Source organism: Papio anubis, chromosome 16, assembly GCF_008728515.1.
Source record: "Papio anubis isolate 15944 chromosome 16, Panubis1.0, whole genome shotgun sequence".
NCBI lineage: Eukaryota > Metazoa > Chordata > Mammalia > Primates > Cercopithecidae > Papio > Papio anubis.
This window is the reverse complement of record NC_044991.1, coordinates 65,707,692-65,729,460: the sequence shown is the minus strand read 5'-3', so window position 1 is coordinate 65,729,460 and position 21,769 is coordinate 65,707,692. Positions and strand designations below refer to the sequence as shown.

The following is a 21,769-nucleotide window of genomic DNA, read 5'->3' as shown; positions in this document are numbered from 1 at the left end:
CTAAGTAGATGCCAGAATGACCTGCAAAGCTTTTTGAAAAGACACCTGCCTTGAAGATGTCTTTAAAGAGTAATTGAGTAGATCTGGAATTCTAGGTTCCTAGATGATTCTGATATGAACCCACTGACTGAGAATCTGGCTAGGGATCAAAAATATTTATTTGATCTGTGTTTTCTGTTGGAATGTTATCTAACCTTTAAATTACAAAACACACACACTTCCCTGTAACTTCTGATGAATACCTTCTGATTTGCTTTTGCTCCTCTGGGTAAAAGACAAAGCTGTTGTGCCCAAGCAAGTCTTCCAGACATCCCCCGGACCAGCACAGTGACAGAGGGGAAAAAATCATCTAGAATAAAATATGTATATAAAAGTTTTAATTTCAGACAACAACCATTTAAAATAAACTTGTTATCAACTGCAGAGCTTCTCACAATCAAAGGCCCAACAGTGTTTCCTAAGCTTTGATCTTTTGTGTACCACCTCTGTGGTTTCTGCCATACCCATGTACTCTAAGTACTATTACTTTACATCAACCACTACTGTGCATCTCTAAATGGAAAATCATGAATTTTGGCATGCTAATTATATAATTTTAAAGCATATGCTTAAAAAAACATAAAATTATGTTCACTAATATATCAACTAAGATCATCTCACATACCTCCAGTGATACATGTACACATTTGTGGGAAACACTGTCCCAGTAAATACTCTTAACCTCCCAATGTTGGGAACACTTTAAGTGCAGAAAGATAGACTGGATGTTTGCAGTGTTAGTGTTATATTTGCCCATGCCTTTGTGTACCACTGCCCACCATAGGCAGACACTGTTCCATCTCAGCAGTAGTTCAGGGGCATGGTGGGGGTTAAAAAACACTCAGAATGGACTTCCTGAGTGACCCAGATCCTTCTTTTTATTCTTCCGTCTCAGGTGTGGGAGTCAAACGTCTTCAAATTTCTCTATAATTTCTTATTATTACAATAAACTACTAAAATGTCCTTGTAAATCTATACAATTCCAACTGCTTATATTTTTGGTAAACTTCCTATGCAATGAAATTATTTGGAATGAAAGTAGGAGAGTCTTTAAAAAGCTGGAAAAAGGCCAGGAAGCCTGAAGGGGACACTGGGATTTTGCAGACTCCTCAGCAGATGGCTTGGGAGTAGGAGGCTGGAGGAATCATGAATAGGCACAGGCTAGGAAAGAAACTCAAGCAAGCTCCAGGTCTAGGGTAGAAAAGGATGAAATGCCTGTAGAAAAGACTTGGGAGTAGCACTTCTGAAGTTAGGCAGTAATAAAACGCACCATTCTATTTGATATTAATGTCACGGCATCTCACCACAACACAACAGAAGGTTATGATGGTATTCTTTTCATCTCAAACTACAGGGAAATGTCTCACTTTCACTTTATGGATTTATGAGCTCCTACTCATATAATCAACAAAATTAGCACAGGACTCTTCACCTTTACAAAGGCAAGAAGGCAAATCTTTAATCACTGAGCAAGTCCTATCACTGCACAACAACAATAACAGAAAGGGACAATACAGGGTTTAGAAAATCTGGGCTCTAGTCCCAAGTAACCCTGGGCAAGTCATACACCCTCTGTGAGCCTGAGTTTTTCACTCATAACTAAGGGAATTGTGTACCAAGTGATTCCATGGGTCACGTTATACCCACATATTCTGTAACCTTCACTCTCCTTCCCCTTCCCAGCAACAAGGGTCTGAGAACATGCTTCTTTTACATACTGGCTGATGCCAATTATCATCAGAAAAAAAAAAATGTACTTGTGGATAGTTTGGGTTGCAGTTTTTATCACATATTGTGAGATGGCTTATAACTGAGGGGGAGGGAAAGGAGGAAAACAGTGCATGTTGTGTTGATGGAAAATCACTGCAGGGTTTTCAGTAGGGCACTGCATGGTCATTTGTAGTTGAGGATGAATACCATGGTGGCAGCAAGTAGGATGGAAGTAGGGAAAACACATGTTAGAACTGGCAAGGGGTTTGGGGGTTGGAGGAATCACAGTAGGTAGGAAACAACTGTAATAATCTAGGTGAGAAATATTAAGGACCTGCACTTGGATGTATCGGGAAAATACAGAGGAAAGGAAAGATCCAAGGGTCCCTGGGAAGATGGAAACTTAGAAACTAATTACATAAGTGAGTAACAGGAAGGAGCAGGTAAAGATAACTCCTCAAATTTTTAGCCTATGTAGGTGGCACCAACAATTGATATAGAACATGAGGAGTGAGAGGGAGGGGAGCAGAGGGGCAGGATCCAAAGTTTAAAGGGGAAGAAAAAGTGACAAAGATAAACAACACAATCGATCCCACTAAAACATCACCTTCTATAAAACTACAGAGCTAGTTCAGATGCACATCAAGAGCCTTTAAAAGACTCTATCTAATATGTATATTCTATTTTTTGGCCTCCTATTTTTCAGGTGCTATCGTCCCACAGCTAGAAGTCTTTCTGACCTACTTTGAATCTGTAGGCTGTCCTTCCCAGATCCTGGAAACAGCTTCATGGTACTGGTAACACTGATTAAGCAGTAGAGAAGGCTCAAAGTACTAAAACTTACTCTGCTCATTTCCAAGAGGTTGTTCCAGCATTGCCAGGATGACACTGTTATCCAAGACAAAGTACCGGAAACTATGCTTGTTTATGGTTGGCAGCCTGGAGTATTTAATCAAAGTGGTCTCATTCACAAGACTACAAGGAGAGGCAGGACCACTAGGTGAAGGAAATGCGCCGAGCAACTGCATAATGCTACGGAGAATGGAAAAGATAACAGTTAATTCCCAAAGCAAAATCTTCAGTTTACCTGTGCATCAATGTGTCCCCTTTCACTCTTCTGAATTTTAATGGACCACAGCCATGCTTCTCGACAGGTCAGATTTACTCCTTGTAGTGAATGCCATGGCATACTGTCCAGACTCTCCCCTCCAAGATTAAAAAGCCCTTTACCCCAGATGCATATTTGTATGTCTATTTCAGAGACATTTAATCTGCCTTTCCAGTCTGGTCCATATCCAGAAGAGAAAATACGGTTAAGCTGGTATAATTTGATCTCAGTGACCTACTCCCTTACAGGCAACCTATTTGATTTGACATCTTAGAATCTTGCATGGAATACAGCAAGCTCATATTCCACATGCTCTTTTTTTTTTTTTTTTTTGAGGCAGTCTCGCTCTGTCAGCCAGGCTGGAGTGCAGTGGTGCGATCTTGGCTCACTGCAAGCTCCGCCCTGGGTTCATGCTATTCTCCTGCCTCAGCCTCCCGAGTAGCTGGGACTACAGGCGCCCGCCACCACGCCCGGCTAGTTTTTTGTATTTTTAGTAGAGGCGGAGTAGAGGCGGGGTTTCACCGTGTTAGCTAAGATGGTCTCGATCTCCTGACCTCATGATCCGTCCGCCTCACTCTCCCAAAGTGCAGGGATTACAGGCGTGAGCTACCGCGCCTGGCTCCATATGTTTTGTGACAACCATCTCTATCCCATTTTAGAAAACCAAAGCCATATTTTCTCATTATTGATCTCCTGGTGTTTAAAAGCCATATTTTCTCATTATTGATCTCCTGGTGTTTCTCCTATTTTCTGCAAACCATTAGAGGCCTGAACTAATGCCAAGTTCTCCTGGTCCCTGAAGTTCTGAGGCAGTCTTCCTTTTAGGAGGAGAGGAAATGGAAGAAAAATAATCTGTTGAGCAATGTTCCTTTCCATTGTTAGAGATCTTTGGGTTCACACCTTAGAGTGAAAGAGGAGAGGCCATTCAAGTTGAGATTTGAGATGACAAATGTGTTGTGGAATACTGGTTTTCCAAATGAGATGCATATGAAGGGGTGGATGATATTAGAATCACAAGATAAAATCTTTGTTTCAAGATACTTTCTTTCTGTGCTACAGTTCCTTCATTACAAAATGGGAATAATAATGGTACCTATCTGATGGAATTGTTATAATATTATGTGATATAATATCATATCACAACAATTCACATAATATCCTAACAATCCTATTCTCATAGGTACCACTATTATTCCCATATACCATTATTACTCCCATTTCATATTATATGAAATGCTGTTTCATATAATATCATGAACTTGTAGATAGATTTAAAAATCCCTGTGGACTTGAAGGAAATGTTCTGACAATGTGCTTTGGGAGTCCATCTGTTCAATATTTTTATCAATGTATTTAGAACACACAGGGTATGCTCATTAAATGTGCAGTTGACCAAAAGCTGAGCTGCAGAGATAATATACCATAGAAACAGTTGAGATCCAAAAGAATCTTAAAGACTAAAAATAATGAGGTAAATCTTAGATGAAGAAATTTCAGGTTTAAATGTAAAGTTCTGTGCATTACTTTCAAACACTCCCAAACAAGTACAGGATGAGAAAAACAGATGAAAGGTAAACATGTGAAAAAAAACTCAAGGATTTTAGTTGACTTAATGCAAATCACCAAGTTCTCAAAAATGCAATGCAGTCTGAGTACATTTTAATGAAAACGTAATATTATACAGAGTTTAAAGATCATTAAAACATATCTAGAATATTGTACTCTGCTGGGTGCAAGTGGCTCACACCTATAATCCCAGCACTTTGGGACGCCGAGGCGGGTGGATCACCTGAGGTCAGAAGTTCCAGACCAGCTTAGCCAACATGGTGAAATCCCGTCTCCACTAAAAATACAAAAATCACCAGGGTGTGGTGGCACGCCCCTGTAGTCCCAGGTACTCGGGAAGCTGAGGCAGGAGAATTGCTTGACTCTGGGAGGCAGCAGTTGCAGTGAGCCAACATCATGACATTGCACTCCAGCCTGCATGACAGGGTGAGACTCTGTCTCAAGAAAAAAAAAAATAATAATAGAGTATTATACTCTGTAAACCACCTGTAAGAGGCGCATAGTCAAACCTATGCCAGTTAAGAATAACCAGGATGATAAAGGTACTTGAATCTTTGTAATATTTAAAACAAACAAACAAACAAACAAACAAAAAAAAAACTGAAGGTAATGGCGGAAGTGAACCAGAGAGAACATGAGGACTGCTTTTGGATACTGCTACTGCCTGGACAAAAAGGATTTAATGATCAAAAGTATGAATCAGAACCAATGCATAGAAGTGGGAGAGATTTTAGCTCGATGTAAAGTACCAAGTCTTTAACAAAATGAAATAGGCAAGCTTGGGGGTTAGAAAATCTCCAAATTAGAGGCTAAATAACTTGGTACACATGTCTTAAAGGTGACAGGAAAAGGGACTGTTGAAATGACTTCCAAGAGCCCTAATCCTGAATTTGTATTAGTGTACACAGAGGGGGAAAAAAACCTAACCAGCTAATCTGTACTCCATAATTTTCTACTATGTGTTCAGCATTGTGTTGGCAAAGAGGCCAACGTGCTCTCTACCAAGACTGGGGAGACAACACTAGCACGCATCACACATAACCAGGTATAATCATGACAGTATAAAATTCCACGCTGTGCATTAGGGTCAGAGAGAATGAGCACAGAAGTGCAGAAAAGAGTCATCTTTAGAAGCGGAATAACCAAAGGCCCCATGGAGGTAGCCTGATTTGCTATAAGCACTGAACAGTGGAAGATGTAGCCAAAGGAAGAAAAAAGAGGTCCTGAAACCCAGGGGAAGAGCATAAACAGGTGTAAGCACAGCCAGTTCATAGCCACAGTGCTCTGTCAGGCCTGACAATGGCAGAAGAGATAAGCTGCAAAGCAGTGGTGGAAAAGATCAGATGGTGCCCTTGAAAACCAAATCGAGGAGTTTAGACAAAGAAGGAAACAGATCTACTCAAGGTTTTCAATCATTCAAGCAGTAGAATCAAAATTGTGCTTAAGGACGATGAGTTTTGCAATAGAATAAAAGATGAACAAGAAGGGCTAAGAGATCAAAAATAGGGCAACTGGGCAAGAAGTGAGGAGGGCCTGGACTAGGATGCTATCCAGGTTGGAGAGAATGGAGGAAATACTTTACAAAAATAAAACCTGTTTAACTCAGTCACTGGCTTTACATGGGGAATGACAGAAAGACAAATCAGACAAACAGCCAAAGTTCTGTGTTTGCATAACTGGCAAACAGCAATGATACCAACACAAAGCAATTGTGAGAGAACACAGAAATCTGGTTAGGGACACGTTTCATGATGACAGTTAAGACTGAAAACTGGAGATACCATTTGTCGAGTTGCTAGCAGAGACAAGACAGCTGAAGAGAAACAGATAAGCCATCTAGCTTACTGGTGAGGTTGAGAAGAAGCATCCCAAGACTCTACTCACCCTGAGCACATATGCAATCCTCACTGCCAGTCATGCACTCATAGAACACCCCGTCCAGGCTAGGATGGAGCAAGCTTATTTTTGCATAATGAGAAATGTCCCCTCCTTTCTCTCCATATCCTTCTTACTCTTCAAGACATACATCAAGTTTTAGTTCCATGACACCTTTTTTTTTTTTTTTTTTTTTTTCTGAGATGGAAGCTCACTCTGTCATCAGGATGAAGTACAGCGGTGTGATCTTGGCTCACTGCAACCTCCGTGTCCTGGGTTCAAGCGATTCTCTTGCCTCAGCCTCCTGAATAGCTGGGACTACTACCACGCCCAGCTAATTTTTGTATTTTTAGTAGAGGCGGGGTTTCACCATGTTGGCCAGGATGGTCTCAATCTCTTGACCTTGTGATCCGCCCTCCTCGGCCTCCCGAAGTGCAGGGATTACAGGCATGAGCCACTGTGCCCGGGCCTATGGCACTTTTAAGGCTCCCCTGGCCCACATAAGGTCTTCTTTCTGAACTTGTATTACTTCTAGTATTCATCATCAGCATAAGCGCATGTTTCAGTAGCTGTACTCACATTTTTTTAAATATTATTTTCTAGCTATTTGCCAAACCTCCATAAAGTCACCGAAAGTCCAGTATTTGCATAGTGAGCAGGACTAAATGACAGGAAGCACTCTTCTAAAACTTCACTGAATGACTTAAGCCCACAGGAACAGAAACAAATCCAACTTCATTGTGCATGTCCCAAGTAAGCAACAGGCCACTAAACTCGTAGAAGATGCTGGGATCTTGGTAAGGGCTGACTTACACACACATTTTCAAGCGGTTTTGCCTGCTTTACTAAGACCAAGATGCCCCAGCCCAGACTGACTTGCCACTCCTCCTTTCTGCTTTTACATTTTCTGAGCCTTCATCTGCACATGTCCTTTCATTAGCCTCATCTTTCCATGTGTACTATGGTTCCACCTAATCTTCACTAACTGTTTCATTCAGTCCACAAATGTGGCTAAGCTGCCTTCCTTCCCTCTTTCCACTATGCTCACTTACAAGCCAAACATAAACTCTCTCAACCTTCTCCGCTACTCTTTTTCAAGATACCAAACTCCCTGTTTTTACTCCTTTACTACACCAAAATGCTCAAAACAGCAGTCTTGGTGCCTTCTTACCCACCCTGTACTCTGGCTTGTGGCTCAAACTTGACCCATCCTCTCAGAGTCAGGTCCAATGTCATTTTCCCTAAGAATGTTACTCTGACTTCCCCTTATCTGGAAGTATTCATTTCTTCCTTCCAACTCCCTAGCATTTTATTTATACCTCTTCTCTTGGAGCACTTATTTTCCACCTAATATTATAGCTATTTGTGTTCCTATTTTATCTTCCCTACCAGACAAGATGGTAGACATAATGGTGACTAAATCAGATTTATCTTTATGATCCTATTCTCAGTTCTTAGGAGAGTTCATAAATCTTGGTTGAATGAACCTATACTATATAATATAAATGGTATAGCAGAGAATACAGACCACTGAGCTGTAAAGCAGATCTAATAGTGTAACCACAGAGAGACAGACATCATCTCTGGACTTAGCATCAAAGTGAGGGGGTACAGTAAGTCTAGCTCTAACACGGTATGACTTGAATTAACATCAAATGGTATAGAAAAAGAAGAACTCAAACTCTCAATCCCAAGTTCCTAGTTTCTTTTGGTCTAAAAAACAGGTAAAAAAATATATACAGATTTTCTTTCCATTTTGTTTCTGGAGAAAAAGTATCCTAAAGGGGCTGCATAACGCAATGCTGAACAATCGGGAAGGAAAGGAAACAACATGGATCACGGCTAACCCCATCTAGTTCCTAGGCACAATCCCTGTGCGGTCACTTCCATACCATGTCAGGGTGGCTTCAGCAGCATCCTTTACCCTCATAGATGCAGGGTTTGGCTCCTTATCTCCTTTGTACTTGACCTCTTGCTCGCTGTTCCTGGACTTACTTCCTGAGATACCCAGTTCCACAATCTCCAGTACTTCCTTAAGGCAGTCCTAAAAGCAGGAAAGGCAGATCAATTTTTGTAACACATCTTTCTCATGAGAAGACAAGGAAATCCATCCACATGCTAGCAGTGGTTGTGTTTTGGTGGAAGGGCTCCAGATTCTTGCTAATTTCTTTAATGAGTATATATTAACTTCATAGTAATACAATAAACTTTACACCCCCACCCCCCAATTTCTCTTTAAAGAACTAAATTTTGGTGTTTAGAGTGTTAGATAAATAAATTCAATTCAACTTTCTTGTTAAATTACCAAAGACTGTAAATCACAAAAGCACAAACCAAAGAGATTAAATAATAATTCAGTTAAGCCTGGGATAGTGTAACCACAGAGAGACAGACAGCATCTCTGGACTTAGCTATCAAAGTGAGGGAGATGGTTTAAGACATATTATTAATATCCAAAGGAAATCTTGTCATTGACATTTTTAGGTAATTTCTGGTATTATAACTTCAGAAGCCATAATGAAAATGACTAAGATTTAATCAACAATATTATTCCTTAAACTACATAAAGGTCTCCATAAATATCGAATGATCTCTCCTTTTATTTGCACTGTAAATTCCTTATAACACCTGCTTCCCTATAAGGAAGACATTACGTGGAACAATGGTAGGGAACGTGGACTAGTTATCTGCGTCCACTTGAGAGTGAAGAAATGAGTATGGAGTAACATATTTCCATAGAAGCAACCTTTAGGACAAGCTGTGCTCTAGGTTTGCAGCCTGGCAATCATCTGCCCTTCTTTGTTTGGTGAAGGGTGACCGAAGTGCCTACTAGCTATCTCCAGGCTACCATCCTTTCAAGAAACAACAGTCTTGATAGTTCAGATAAATTAGTCAAGGTCCCATCTTTCTAAAGAATTTCTCTATGACTTAATTTGCAACCAAATGTAAGCAAAATGAACAGTTTTCAAGTTGTACCCAAAAGGACAAGTGTTTCACTGTAATCTAACAAGTATTTTCAGTTTATAAAGTGTACAATACTGTATTTAAATTTAGATATTCTCTTTCAAAAGGCATTTTGCTAGCACACATTTTTGTTTTTACTTAATGGTTTAAAATAAAATAAACTCACCTTTTCATCAAGCATATCAGGGTGCTCTGTCAGCCAGACACAGAGACACTGAAAAGCTGCCACTATCATGGAGTGCAGATCCCTAGAGTGAAAAGGAGCTGGCCGACTACACTGATACACAATGTAGCTGCACACAGAACTGATGGCTCGCTTCCGGTCTCCTGAGTCAACCATCACCTTTACCTAAGCATATTCATTTGGAGAACAAAAACAATCAGCCAGGAATTACTGTACCAATTTCAAAGCATTTGCACTGAAGTTTGACCTATTTGACAATGTGATACACTACAGGAAGCCTTGCTTTTTTATATTATGTATATATAGGAACAGATTATTTCAGATGTATTGTAATACTCCCCCCAAAATAGTGGCATTTTTCAAGTGCTGAAACAGTATTTCATTTTAGCATAGTTTTTCATGCCCTAAAACCCAAACCCATTGGGTACACCTGTCCATCATCGCCAGAGACTGAAAGAACATGGGCACATTTTTAAACCCCTAACCCAACCTCACAGTGATGCTCTAGGTTCTGCAGAAAGTTCTGTGCAGCTGCTCAGAGGCATAACTGTCATACAGTAAATTGCCCAATATTTCAAGTATACAACTGGTCAATTCTGACATAAGTATGCACCTGTGAACTATCACCACAATCGACAGTGGACATATCTATCACCTCCAAATCTCTTCATGCACCTTTGTAATCCTTCCTCCTACTCCTCTTTGCCCCTCTCCCTAAGCAACTGCTGATCTGCTGTCACTATAGATTAGCTTGCATTTTCTAGAGTTTAAAGAAATAAAATCATTTAAAAGTCATACAATATGTACCTTTTTTTGGTCTGGTTTCTTTCACTCAGCATAATTATTTTCAGATTTAGCTACACTTTTGGGTGTATCAATTGTTCATTCATTTATATTGCTGAATAGTAGTCCATTACATGGATATACCACAATTTATCTAGTTACCTATGAACGGACATTGGGTTATTTCCAGCTTCTGGATATTATAATTACAGCTGCTATAAACATTCATGTACAAGGTATTTGTATCGATATATGTTCTCTTATCTCCTAGGAGTGGAATTATTGGGTCATATGTAGGTGTATGCTTACCTTTTTAAGGAACAGCCAAGCTGTTTTCCAAAATGGTGGTTCCATTTAACATTCCCATCAACAGTTCCTCCACATCCTCACCAACATTTGGTATGGCCAGTCTTTTATACTTCAGCCATTCTAAGAGATTTGCAGTGGTATCTCATCATGGTTTTAACTGCATTTCCCTAATAATTAATGATATTGAGTATTTTTTCATATGCTTATTTGTCATCTGTGTATCGTCTCTGATAAAACATCTATTCAAACCTTTTGCCCAATTTTTAATTGGGTTGTTTGTTGTATTATTAAGGGCTTTTGTTGTTGTGTTTTGTCTTCTTAAAAGATTTTATTAAAAGTCTTTACAAGGCAACATCCAGACTCCAGATCCAGCTGCCAAGGAGACCCTATTACGCAGCTGGGGCTGGGTAGAGCATGGCTTCCTAATCTGTCCTGAGATGGGCATGGCGAATAGTATCTCATTTTTAGGGTCCACAGTGCTCACGTGGTCAGGCAGGGATTCTTAAGGCCAATCTTACCACTTGGGCATAGAACGTATGAGCTTCACTCTGACGTGCAGCAAACCCTGTCTTATCAGCACATGGTAGATGGTGGTATCAATGTAGCAGTTAACAGGGTCCCTGCTATGGATCATCAGATGACACACAAAGTTCATGGATTCAGTTCTCTGTCCTTAGAGTTTCCCTGACACCATGAACTCGCAGCCCTTGCCCCACTCTCCATAATGAACCATAGCACACTACAGAAGGCTCTCCTCACAGCAAACCCTAATAGTGGTTTACAGTACAGACTCTGTCTGGGCAATGGCATAGAGAATTCTTTTAGGCCACCTTTTCAGCATAAAGCTTTACCTGCCCTCAAGGAAGCCAAACCTCTTCTGAACTACCTCGGCCAATTCACAGATCCGGTGGTTCTTTTCACGAAGAACATTCTGCATCCTGGAGGCTAAGGTAGTGATTTCTATCCTGGTTGTTACAACTTGGACCTTAACCCCAGAGTAGTCACCTTCTGCAAGCTTCTGAGTGAAGAACTCGCTCAGTTTACTTCTTAAGATGCTATCAAACTTCCTCTTCTTAGAAATTTTCACTGCCATATTGCTGCTGTGCACCACCAAAAGGAAAGGCTATTATTGAGTTCTGAGAGTTCTTTATGTAATCTGAATACAAATCTTTCATCAAATATATGCTTTGTAAACATTTCCTCCCAGCCTGTGATTTGTCATCTCATTCTTTTAACAGTGTTTACTAAAGAACAGCAGTTTTAAATTTTGAAGTCCAACATACCAGTTTGTTCTTCTACAGCGTAACATCTAAGAAATCTATCCCAAGGTCACAAAGATTTTCTCCTGTTTTCTTCTGGAAGTTTTATAGTTTAGTTTATACATATATATTTATGTAACAGAGACAAAGTCTCACTATGTTGCCCAGACTGATCTCATCTTGCCTCAGCCTCCCAAAGTGCTGGGATTATAGGCATGAACCACCGTGCCCAGCCAGTCTGAGTTAATTTTTGTTCACAGTGCAAGGTATGAATCAAAATTTTTTGTTTTTTGTATATGAATATCCAATTGTTTTATAGTACCTCTGGTTGAAAAGACTATCCTTTCTCCTTTGAATTACCTTTGCACCAAAAATCAGATGACCACTTATGTATGGATATACTATTTTCTTCCACCAATCCATTTGTCCACCCCTATGCCAATACCAGGCTGTTTTGATTTACTGTAGCCTTACAGTAAATCATGAAATCAGGAAGTGTTAGCCCTTTATGAATTGTTAGGCAGGTCCAGAGCAGTGCTCCATCTAGGACTAATTATTCCTTACTACTGAGTGTCCTAAAGGTCACAGGAAACAGTACCTTGCTCTCAAAGACAGCAGTGCGGTCCTGTGTGTCTCACAAATGGCTGTTTTTTTATTTTCTGTACCAGTAAGTGCTTCTCGCAAAATTACAATGTCCATTCTGGAGGATCTTTGAGGTAAACTCTAAGTGGTGGTAAGAACACCTTAGGTTTTATCGCTTATTTTGTTTCTTATGGCTTAGGTAAGTCACAGCCTCTGACACCTATTCCCACAACTAAAAAACGAGGATTTGAACCGTATCATCCCAGACAGTAGCACCTGTTCATCAACTTTTTGTTCACAAAATATTTTCTATATTTCCTCAATTATATATTATATGTAAGATAATCCTGCTCATCTTACTGATAAGAAAACACTTAGACGTTAGAGAAAATGCAAAGAAAGTGAAACTCTCATACATTGGGAATGTAAAATGATTCAGTCACTATGAAAAACAGTTTGGCAGTTCCTCAAAAAGTTAAACATAGGGTTATTGTATGACCCAGTAATTCTGCTCCTAGGTGTACATTCAAAAGAATTGAAAACTGGTATTCAAACAAATACATGTACATACATGTTCACAGCAGCACTACCTGACAACAGCCTAAAGATTAAAACAACCCAAATGTCCATCAACTGATAAACGGATAAACTGGGGTATATACACACAATGAAATATTATCCAATCATAAAAGGGAATACAGTTGTGACACATTCTACAACATAAATGAAACTTGAAAACATTACGCTTAGTGAAAGAAACCAGACACAAAAGGTCACACATTGTATGATTCCATTTATATGAAATGTCCAGAATAGGTGGATCCATTGAGACGAAATGCAGACTGGTGGTTGTCAGAGGAGTGGGGTGGGTAGACTGAAGCAAAACTGCTTCATGGGTATGGGGCTTCCTTTAGGGATGATAAAAACATTTTAGACCTATAAGTAGAAGTTGCTCAACACTGTGAATGTGTCAAGTCACTGAATTGTTTTTAAATGGCTAATTTTATATTATACAAATTTCATCTCAAAAGAAAGAATACACTTAGAAAAGCACAAATGACCACCAAGTTCTAAGTTTCCACAAAACTGAAATAATGGCTGTGAAAGAAATCTGAAAAGTGTAGCTAAGGCTGGGTGCAGTGGCTCACACCTGTAATCCTATTACTTTGGGAGGCTAAGGCGGGTGGATCACTTGAGGTCAGAAGTTCGAGATCAGTCTGACCAACATGGTGAAACTCCATCTCTACTAAAAGTACAAAAATTAGCTAGCTGTGATGGCGTATGCCTGTAATCCCAGCTAGTCAGGAGGCTGAGGCAGGGGAATTGCTTGGAAGCAGAGGCTGCAGTGAGCTGAGTTTGCACCATTGCACTACAGCCTGGGCGACAGAGTAAGACTCTGTCTCAAAAAAAAAAAAAAAAAAAAGTGTAGCCAATTTTCACTTATCTCTGATAATGGAGGATGGCAGAGCCACAGGTAATCCCAAATGGTATACATTAGGATAACCATTTTTTACAAAATCAATATGTATTTTATTATCATATGCAAATAAATAAATGACAAGTATTGAAATGTTTCCTATAATTTAACAGTAAAAATCTCATTCATACTTTTTGAATCTATTTTAAAAAGTAAAGTTCATTTCATAGAATATCACTTGGAGGCTTAACTTTGCACACTTTGGATATAAACTATGTTTGAGTATGAGCAACACTAAAATACCCACACAAGGGGTCAAGAGATACAGAAAAAAGAACCACGGCCCAAGGCTGTTGGGTTAAAATAAAAGGACTGTCTTCCTCACCTTTGCAAGGCCAGAGAGGAGCTCTAAAGCTGCCAGTGATATGCTCATGTCTTGGCGCCACTGGGAGTTGAGTCTTTGGGTGACGAGATGAATGCTGCGAATCAGGAGCCCAGCAGCTGAATCTGTATTAAGAGCTAGGATATAACCCCAATGCCACATCCCACAGGGAGGGAAAACAACTAAGCATTAGTAACGAGAAGCACAGCATCCACTAGGCACAGACCACAGCAGCCACAGTGAGAACGACGGGCACCCACACAGTGCTATGTTCCCCACCCCACTGGATTGAGTGCCAAGCCCAACTACACAGTGCACAGGCATATGTGCTAGACCAGAGCAGCTTCTAGCTCCTGGTTCATGCACTTTCACACAACTGTGGGATTTGGCAGTTTCAGTGTCATTTTTATAACAACGTAAATCTTAAAGTTTCTAAATTATCAACTCATAGAGAGGTACATTTTCAAAAAGAGTGATGAAAAGGCTATCAATCATTTCCTTCAAACTTTATAGAGGAAAGAATTCTAATTTTACAGCCTCCTCAGACGCTGGGAAGTACTCTAAAGCAAGCATCTGTTGAAATTACTTACAGGGTTTAAGCCATCAAAACTCACATGCAATGCCTTTTCAAACACACTTTAACATTTAATTCTCCAGGATTACTTTAATACTTCTAAAAAAATTAAATAACCAAGCCACACGTATTTTTATTTGGGCTCCAATCTATATTTAAAAGCAATCACTAGTTAGCTAGTAGGAAATTAGGAAAAATTAAATAAGGACAAATTAAACTGAATTTATAAAGGAAGCTTTAGGGACATTATACCTGTCGATCCTATCAGAAAGAGGGCAGTGACAACAGAAAAAGGAATGATCATTAAAGAGAGACACTCATGCGACACTAACACAAATCAGGATTTCTTAGTAAAAAATAGTTTACGACATTACAAGCAGAGCTCACTAACACCAGTTCAAAATGCTAAAACAAACAATAATCACTTAAAACATTTATATTAGAACACATGCAGTAATGAAAAATTTCTTTTTTTCTTTGTTTTTGTTTTGTTTTGTTTTGAGATGGAGTCTTGCTCTGTTGCCCAGGCTGGAATACAGTGGCGCAATCTCGGCTCACGGCAACCTCTGCCTCCCGGGTTCAAGCGAGCCTCCTGCCCTGACCTCCCGAGTAACTGGGATTACAGTTGCCTGCCACCATCCCCAGCTAATTTTTGTATTTTTAGTAGAGATAGGGTTTCACAGGCTGGTCTCGAATCCCTGACCTCAGGTGATCCGCCCACCTTGGCCTCCCAAAGTGCTGGGATCACAGGCGTGAGCCACTGCCCCCAGCTAGTATTGAAAAATTTATTTAGCTTAAAGATGTTTTAGAAAGCATGAAAAATAATTTTCAACCTATAGAATGCCTAAATCTACATACACAGTGAATAATTTAAATAACTTCTTCACAAATATAATATTTAAATGTGTCAAATATCCACATAATGGCTTTATATATCTGACATGTTCAAGGATACTTGTTGCAAACTTAAACCATAGAAACATGCCTCATGAATTCATCAACTCACGAACATGGCTCATGACATGCCTCATGAACCTCATGAACATGGCTCATGAACTCTCCAGATGATTAAAAAATTAAACTCACATCTAAGAATCTAGATATCACTCCAATCTAGTTGGATAAGTGCTCATAGATTCAATACACCGTTAGTACTTGTGCAGAAAAACATAAAGGTACCCACAAACTCACAGAACCCATAAAACAACTGCCCAAGGTAGGGGACAACCTTGTATAGGATGCTTGGCTGGCAAATGTTTTAGTTGGCAGGACAAAAAAAAAAAATGTTTCAGGGCTAATGAATCTAGTGAGCTATAGTAGGGGGTACACAGGTTTTAACATGAAGACACGCTTTCCTCTGGGCTGCTATCTAATACATCCCCCATCACCCTCCTTGCCACACTGCAATAACTGCCTTATTGGACATCTCTGCCACTACACTGTGAGCTCTGAGGCAGAGCCCACATCTTACTTGGTTCTCTACCACCACACATAGTAGAGAATTCAGAAATGTTTCCTGATCACCCATTACCATCAATTATAAAATCTAATATACTACCCCAAATCTAATATACTACCCAAAAGCTATACAGCTAAATTAAAAAGATTTGTTTTCTTTTTCTTAGCTTAAGACTGACATCCTCTCTACTACACTAAGGTACATAAAAAACATGAACATTAAAATTTTTAATGTTTTTGTTTTATAAATGTAAGCATTAAAGTCATTCTATTAAACTTTGAATTTCAAAAGAAACACGACTAACCATAATCTCTTAAGAGAGCTTGAGCAGGTCTCTCACTATCGGGAGTCGTGGGCTCCGTGCTTCCACCACTTGTTGAACTAATACCACTATTGGTGCGACTATGACTCTTCAGGTTATTTTCTCCACCACCCTAGTCAAATGAAAATGAATCAAGTGTTTGAGGGTTACATCACAGTTTATGAGTATAAAGAAAGGTCAATCATTAAAAACCATGTTGATAAAGCAGAATGTGCCAACTGAATAGTACAAACTGATAGTAATAGATAGAAATTGACAAGGGATTAAAACCACTGTGGTATTTTTTTACATAGATACATCTACTGGAGGGTATGAAGGGTTTGACTACTACAGGTGCCCATACTGGGGTCTTCTTTGCCACTATTTACAAAGGGCTGGCCCAGCTTTTTCATCTTTACTAGACTTCACTAGATTCCAGGTCCTTAAAAAAAATACCCTAGTGCCTCCCAAGCAAAACTTCAGAACAGAAATATAAGCTTAAAAAGCATGAATAAACAAACAGCAACTTTCAAATATAGTTATATCAGAAAACACAAACAATAAAATACCAGGGTTAGTATTAAGTCCCATATGTATAGGGGCTAATAAACCTATCTGTTAGACTTCCCTCGTTTTTCCCCCATATGAACACAGTTCATTATACTCAGATCAGTAAATTATTATTAACCATCTACTGAGACACGAATGTAATTTCCTCAATAATAATTTGATCACCCATCCTACATCTACTCAACTTACTACATATACCCAACTTACCCCAGTATACCCTATTAACCCCCCCATTCTCTTGCCTCTACTCCAAGTATAGGGATGATATATCTTGAAGACAAAGCAGAGAGCACTGGAAGTCTCTGAGAAGCATTTTTGATTTAGAAGCATTGGTGCTTTGAGGGACCTGTAAACTTAGGTCTAGAGGGGTTACAAAGAATTGATGGGAAAGAAAAAGTTAAAGTAGTTGCCTGCTGGCTAGGACTTTTCCTAGGTTATTCCACCAAGTTTGCCACCACAGCAAAACAAGTAAGAGTTTAAGTAGATACTGTTCAGAAATAAAGACTGGATTTAGCTGTAGTTTCTCTCATACAGAATCTCTTGGGAACCTGATGTACAGCTGATGAGGCACTGAAAAGTAAACCTCAAAATATATGTTATTTTTAAAAAGAATCCTTCTGAGCCAATGAGCAGGATTTACAAACTAAAGGCCTTTAAAATTCACAAAGATGGACATTTTGGAATATAATTTACATAAAATCCAAAAGTGATATTCTCTGACAGATTACATGTATGCTTCTTACCATCTCCATCTGGCAACCAATGGCTTCCAAAAGTGCTGAATCTTGAACAATATTTAACATTGCCCCTGCAACAACAACAAAACAGTATTTTATATAAAATACACAAGAACACTAAAATGGCTAAAACATTTTAAATGATTAATAGTAGAGATAAGAATATAATTTTGGTTGAGCATTCCTGAAATACCCATGAAAGTACAGCTGGCTCTTAAACAACATGAGCTTGAACTGTACATATGCAGGTGGTTTGTTTTTGTTTTTGTTTTTTTTTTAATAGAGACATGGTTTCACTGTGTTAGCCAGGATGGTCTTGATCTCCTGACCTCGTGATTCGCCCACCTTGGCCTCCCAAAGTGCTGGGATTACAGGCGTGAGTCACTGTGCCTGGCCCATATGCAGATTTCTTCAATAAACATGTTAGAAAGCTTTCTGGAGATCTGTGACAATTTGAAAAAACTCCCAAACTGCATAGCCTAGAAATATTTAAACAAAACAAAACAAAAAAAAAAAATGGCCAGGCACAGTGGCTTATGCCTATAATCCCAGCACTTTGGGAGGCCAAGGTGGGGCGGGAGGTCAAGAGTTGGAGACTAGCCTGGTCAACATGGTGGAACCCCATCTCTACTAAAAATTACAAAAATTAGCCAGGCGTGGTGGTGTGCACCTGTACTCTCAGCTACACAGGAGGCTGAGGCAGAAGAATTGCTTGAACCTGGGAGGCGGAGGCTGCAGTGAGCCGAGACTGCACCACTGCACTCCAGCTTGGACAACAGAGTCAGACTTCATCCCAAAAAGAAAAAAAAAAAAAGAGAGAGAAAGAAAAGAAATATTTTAAAAATTAGAAAAAGTTAAAACTGGCTGGACATACTAGCTCACGCCTGTAATCCTAGCACTTTGGGAGGCCGAGTCAGGAGGATCGCCTGAAGTCCTAGGAGTTTGAAACCAGAGTGGGCAACAAAGCAAGACCCTGTCTCTAAAAATAAATAAAAAATAAAAAGCTAAAATTTATCAAAAAACTTACGTACACAAACACTTACAGACCATACATGATGCCATTTGCAGTCCAGAGAAATGTAAACTAAGTTGCAGTATTAAATAACTGCATAAAATTAACTGTAGTACATACTGTACTACTGCAATCATTTTGTAGCCTCCTCCTGTTGTTACTGGGGTGAGCTCAAGTGTTAATGAGTATCCTGCTTAAAATACAATGTGATGTTAACCATCTCCATGTGAGTAGTTCATCTCTCTCATAGACTGAATACTGCAATATCCATGGTTCTCACATATTTTCATCATGTTTACTGCAACACCATGAACCTTGACTAACACCATGGGACCCATAGGAAGTGCCACTAGTGATGTTGGAAGTGCTCCCAAGAAGCAGACAAAAGTCATGACATTACAAGAAAAAGCTGAGTTGCTTGATATGTACTGTATATTGGGGTCTACAGCTGCAACTGTCCAACAGTTGAGATGATTTATCTTATAAACAATTTATGGTATCAATAAATACAGTACTAGAAATATATTTTCTCTTCCTTATGATTTTCTTTTGAGACGGAGTCTCACTCTGTCACCCAGGCTGGAGTCCAGTGGCATGATCTCAGCGTACTGCAATCTCTCCACCTTCCGGGTTCAAGCAAATCTCTGCCTCAGCCTCTGAGTAGCTGGGATTACATGCAGGCGCCTGACACCATGCCTGGCCTTTTTTTTTTTTTTTGGTATTTTTAGTAGAGATGGGGTTTCACCATCTTAGCCAGGCTGGTCTTGAACTCCTGACCTCATGATCCACCCACCTCCCACCGGCCTCCCACAGTGCTGGGATTATAGGCATGAGCCACCACGCCCAGCCTTTTTTTTTTTTTTTGGAGACGAAGTTTTGTTCTTATTGCCCAGGCTGGAGTGCAATGGCATGATCTCAGCTCACTGTAACCTCCGCCTCCTGGGTTCAAGCATTTTCCTACCTCAGTCACCCAAGTAGCTGAGATTACAGGCATGTGCTACCACACCCTGTTAATTTTTGTATTTTTAGTAGAGACGGGGTTTTACCATGTTGGCCAGGGCGGTCTCGTGAGCCACCCGCCTCGGCTTCCCAAAGTGCTGGGATTACACCACGTATTTCTTAATAAAATATTCTTTTCTCCAGCATACTTTATTGTAAAAATTCAGTATATATTAATAATATTCATAAAATACAAAATATATGTTAATCAACTGTTATTAGTAAGGTTTCTGGTCAATAGTAGGCTATTTTTAGGGAATCAAAAAGTTATATGTGGATCTCAACAGCTCAGGGAGTTGGCAAAAAACTCCATTTGTGAGTCTATAAAATTGTGTCCACAATTAATGGCTTTTGAGACTTATGAAACCCTAAAAAACTTTTTGCCCAGATACAGACAATTCTAGTCACCTATTAATTAGGTGTCTCTGGATAAATATGGTTCTTGGCCACTGTGACCCATCTCTTCAGGATCTCTCTCTCTCTGTTTTAGAGGCCTTTTAGAAACCATTTCATGGATTGTGTTCCTGTCGGAAGGACATACACCCCACCTCCTCAGGGGCATGAGGGCTTAAACAGAATGTCTGATCCCACTTTTGAACAGATAAAAATCTAAGATGCTAGGAAGAAGCCTAATTCTTGTCTTGCTAATGAAGGGAAGAAAGCAAGCCTCTAACCACTGCCAAGGTCAAAGCATTCTCAGAGATCAATTGCTCCATAAGTAGGGAGTTCTAACTGCCACCCAGGTTTGTGGGCTGGGATGGTATTTGCATTCACATGGTTCAGTGGGTACTCCTGTTATGTGGTTGAGGAAAGCCCTACTTTCCTAAGAGCTTCCACTGTCAAGGGTGGTGATCTCAATACCCAGGGTTGCACTTCAGTGGCACTGAGACACAGAAGCAACAATTGAAAACCCTTTGCTTGCAAATGTAATACATTGCTGTTTACCCAATTTGAACATCATATTAGAGGAAGAAAAGAAGAATTCCTCTGTTCATCAGAGTCTCTCTGAAGATTTTCAGGGAGATAAGACTGTCTGTCCCTTAGTGCTAACAATAGATCTGTCAATCAACAAATACCTTATGATATATTTTGAAAAACATGTAAAAAGGGGGGAGTTCAAGCATTTAAACAAACAAAATAATTTCAGGTTCTGTGCTGTGAAAAAAATTATGAAATAAGATCATCTTTAGCAAAGTCTGTTAGGGAAGCTCTCTCTAAGAAGATGATGAAGAAAAGCTAAACAAAAATCTAGGGAAAGAACATCCCAGCAGGAGGGATACAAAGTAAGGTTCTGAAGAAATCATGAGCTACTATGTTCTAGAGAAAAAGGACTAGGAGGAAAGTACAGACTGACGAGACCTGTAAGTAACGGGCAGGAGGAAGAGGAAGAGGCAGGAAGAAGAGGGGCAGGAGGAAGAGGAAGAGGCAGGAAGAAGAGGAAGAGGCAGGAGGAAGAGAAAGAGGCAGGAGAAAGGAGGGCAGGAAGAAAGGAGGAAAGAAGAGAGGGATGGGAAGGAGAGGCAAAGAGTGGAGAAAGGAGAGAAGGGAGAAGAGAAAGAAAAGCAAAAGCACAAATAAAATGGCCAACCAAGACAACTGTAACACTTCCCTCATCTCACCGCTTTAAATTTTCTTACATTAAAAAACTAACTGTGCCTCTGATTCAGATTAAGTAGAGCTACATTAGGTTTAGGCTCCGGTCACTGACTGCCGACTCATCAGGCCTGCAGTCAACAGTACTGGGTTTCACTTACAACATAATGTGTGAATACAAACCTAATATCATTTGGGTATTGTTGGGGTCCGTTTCTGTTTGCAAGGCACCTATTAATATATTCACAAGTCTCAACTTCAGGGACAGAAAAGTTATTGGTTTATCATAAGTCGAGCTGTCATCATTACTAAACTTTCCTTCCAGGACCACCTATGGAAAAAGCAA

The 21,769-nt window shown here is 39.7% G+C and overlaps 1 protein-coding gene across 10 annotated transcripts in view; it reads right to left on the bottom strand.

Moving 5' to 3' along the window:
• RALGAPB (Ral GTPase activating protein non-catalytic beta subunit) overlaps positions 1–21,769 on the bottom strand; it is a 108,680-nt gene that overhangs the window by 29,318 nt on the left and 57,593 nt on the right. For 4 of the 10 annotated variants that reach the window (XM_009216130.2, XM_009216131.2, XM_009216134.2 and 1 more), the window contains 9 exons: positions 21,607–21,754; positions 17,826–17,890; positions 16,516–16,645; positions 15,005–15,013; positions 14,182–14,315; positions 9,429–9,611; positions 8,191–8,342; positions 2,594–2,781; positions 243–349 (listed from right to left, as the gene is read on the bottom strand). In XM_009216130.2, the coding sequence (XP_009214394.2) occupies positions 243–349; positions 2,594–2,781; positions 8,191–8,342; positions 9,429–9,611; positions 14,182–14,315; positions 15,005–15,013; positions 16,516–16,645; positions 17,826–17,890; positions 21,607–21,754 (1,116 nt within the window). The remainder of the gene's footprint in view (positions 1–242; positions 350–2,593; positions 2,782–8,190; positions 8,343–9,428; positions 9,612–14,181; positions 14,316–15,004; positions 15,014–16,515; positions 16,646–17,825; positions 17,891–21,606; positions 21,755–21,769) is intronic. The other 6 variants (XM_009216132.2, XM_009216135.2, XM_003904751.3 and 3 more) reach the window with 3 other exon arrangements.